Raw genomic sequence first — 2,858 nt, forward strand, 5'->3', positions numbered from 1 at the left:
AAACCAGCTGCCCACAGGAGCACAGAGTTCAGGGGGAATTTATCCAGACAAGGAGGGGGAAAAGCAGCTCCCTGAGCTCTGTGCTGCTGCTGCCAACACCGAGTTACCCATTGTCCAGGGAAGCTGTGGCTGCTCCTGGATCCCTGGAAGTGTCCAAGGCAAGGCTGGATAGGGCTTGGAGCAACCTGGGCTAGTGGGAGGTGTCCCTGCCCATGGCAGGGGGGTGGCACTGGATGGGCTTTAAGGTCCTTTCCAACTTAAACCATCCCTGGGATTATCCCCACAGCCCTCCAGCTTTTTCCATGGGCACAAGTGGGTTTGCTCCCATTCCCTCCTCACCGTCCCACCTCATTAATTTAATAACCAGGGACACAAAATACAGGTTATCAGGGATTCCCAAAGGAAATGCAGAGCACTCAGCTGGGAGGGATCAGCCATGTGCCATCCCAGGTGTGAGCAAAGCATTCACCTGCTCAGTCACCCCACACAGAGCAGTGGAGCCTCAGCTGAGGTGCTCCCAACCCAGCCTGAACAGCAGGACAGCACCTGCACACTTTTAATCCCCCCCCCCCTTAAGGGAATTTGAAAGCCTAATTCCAGGCCTTTGTACAACCCTTTTTAGTCACATCATATTACAACTGTTATGTGCCTGGAAACCTTGGAAAATGCCAGATGAAGTGGAAGAGGTATGTGGCTACAACCATATTAATTCATTACCTTCAGAGGAAGTGTGGCTACTCTATCCCTGGAAGTGTCCAAGGCCAGGTTGGACAGGGCTTGGAGCAACCTGGGAGAGTGGAAGGTGTGCCTGCCCATGGCAGCAGGTGGGAAGAGATCAGTTTTAAGGTCCCTTCCAAACCAAGTCGTTCCATAATTCCAAGACCAGCAGCCACATTCCAGCAGACTGCCTGGTCAGACACTTCCCAGCCACTCCAAGCTGACCATCCCTGGCGTCTGCAAACCTGAAGGCTCAGGGGGACCACACGAGCATCAAACACCATCGAGACCACCAGGTTTTGTGGGGGGGGGGGGGGGGGGACAAAGACACCAGGGCAGCCCCAGCAAAGTCCCCCGTGTTCTGAGAACACCATCGCAGGCAGAGGAATCCCTGCAGCCACTCGAACCTTTGCAGAAGGAAACACGCACCGAGCAGTTGGGTTGGGAGAGCATTTATTGAGCGAGGCTGAGCCGGGACGCTGCGGATGCGCCAGGGAGGCCCAGGGACGCCCCGGCAGCTCCTGGCTGTCTCCTCATCCTCTGGGCGCTCAGTCGAGCTGCAAGAGAGGGAGAGAGGCGTCAGCGTGGACCGGCCCCCCCCCAGCCCTCCGCCCCGTCCCGCGGCTCACCTTGATGAACCCGATATCCTTGGCGTACTGGCGGAAGCACTGCCGGCACATGTTCAGCCCGTACTTGCGGATGAGGCCGTGGCGGTTCGAGCACACGCGGCTGTGAGGGGGAGAGGAGAGCGCGGCGCGTCAGGGCGGGTAATGGCGGCTGGGGGGGGGGGGGGGTGTGAGGAGGGGGGATATAGAGAAGAGGAATATGGGGAAGGGGGATAAAGGGATGGAAAGCGAGGCGGCTGCCACCGCCCTGCGAGCCCGAGGAGCGGCACTGACCAGGAGCGGGAGCCCTGCCCGAACTTCCTGGGGTGGCTCCAGTAGAGCTGCTGGTGCCCCATGGCTGCGCGGCGGCGAGAGGAAGATGGCGGCGGGTCCCCACCTTTAAAGCCCTCACGGCGGCTCCCGGCGTGCACCGCGGCGCGGGCTCCCGCCGCGCGTGACGTCACCGCTCCGCACACCCACCCCCAGCCCGTGACGTCACCGCTGGGAGGGCTGTGGGGGGATCCCGCCTCTCCGTGACGTCAGAGCCGCGCGAGCTGTGAGGCGGCTCCCGCGGTCGCCCCGCCCCGTGACGTCACGGCGGTGAGAGCCGTATGGCCGCTGTGCCGGAGGGGGGAGCGCCGGGCGCGGTGGCGCGCGCCTGTAGTCCCAGCTACCGGGGAGGCTGAGCCCGACGGATCGCTTGAGCCCAGGAGTTCTGGGCTGCAGGGCGCTGTGCCGAGCGGGCGTCCAAGCTAAGGCCGCCATCAATATGGTGACCCGCGGGGAGCTGCGGGACACCAGGTTGACTAAGGAGGGGTGAACCGGCCCAGGTCGGAGACGGAGCAGGTCAAAGCTCCCGTGGCGGTCAGTAGCGGGATCGCGCCTGTGAACAGGCCCTGCAGCGTAGCCTGGGCAACACAGAGACACGCGGGCTCCCTTTTGCCTCACGCGCACCCCCAACACCCCACCCAACCCCAAAACCACCCCCTTTTACCCCACACGCACAGCGCCTCCTCATGGCACCAAGCGCCACCGCACACCCGCCGCTCGGCGAAAAATTAACAGCACGCCGCCAATCTCCAAGCCCAGATCTTGTCGTTAAATAATAAAACGTGATGAAACAGCGCTGAAAGGGGCCACCGGTTTATTTTGTTTCCCTCCCAGTCCTGGTTAGCGCGGTGGGAGCCGGCTCTGGGCGGAGTGAGGCGCGGCAGCGATGGCCGCACCCCCCTCGTACCCTCAGGGCGGACACGGCTGCACCGACACCGCTCTCGCCGCTTCCTCCTGTTTAGGAAGCCTGAGCTGTTATCACACTCACCAGCCCTCAGCTCCCCGTGTCCTCTCACACCTTCCATGCCCCGTCACACCCTCCATGTCCCCTCACACCCCCTGCCCATCACACCCCCATATCTCCTCACACCCCTCATATTCCCTCACACCCTCTATGTCCCCTCATACCCCCATGTTCCCTCACACCCCTCATGTCCCTTCACACCCCCCGTGTCCCCTCACACCCTCCATGTCCCCTCACACCGC

General features: G+C 62.1%; 1 protein-coding gene across 1 annotated transcript; it reads right to left on the reverse strand.

Annotated features, from left to right (window-relative positions):
- Positions 1-1,153: 1,153 nt before the first annotated feature.
- RPS29 (ribosomal protein S29) lies at positions 1,154-1,756 on the reverse strand. Its single transcript, XM_027668969.1, has 3 exons — positions 1,617-1,756; positions 1,347-1,446; positions 1,154-1,274 (listed from the first exon to the last, which is right to left on the reverse strand). The coding sequence occupies exons 1-3, from the start codon at positions 1,676-1,678 to the stop codon at positions 1,266-1,268; spliced, it is 171 nt and encodes a 56-aa protein (XP_027524770.1). The 5' UTR covers positions 1,679-1,756; the 3' UTR covers positions 1,154-1,265.
- Positions 1,757-2,858: the final 1,102 nt, after the last annotated feature.

Source organism: Corapipo altera, unplaced genomic scaffold (genome assembly GCF_003945725.1).
Source record: "Corapipo altera isolate COAL_440 unplaced genomic scaffold, ASM394572v1 128, whole genome shotgun sequence".
NCBI classification, from domain to species: Eukaryota; Metazoa; Chordata; class Aves; order Passeriformes; family Pipridae; genus Corapipo; species Corapipo altera.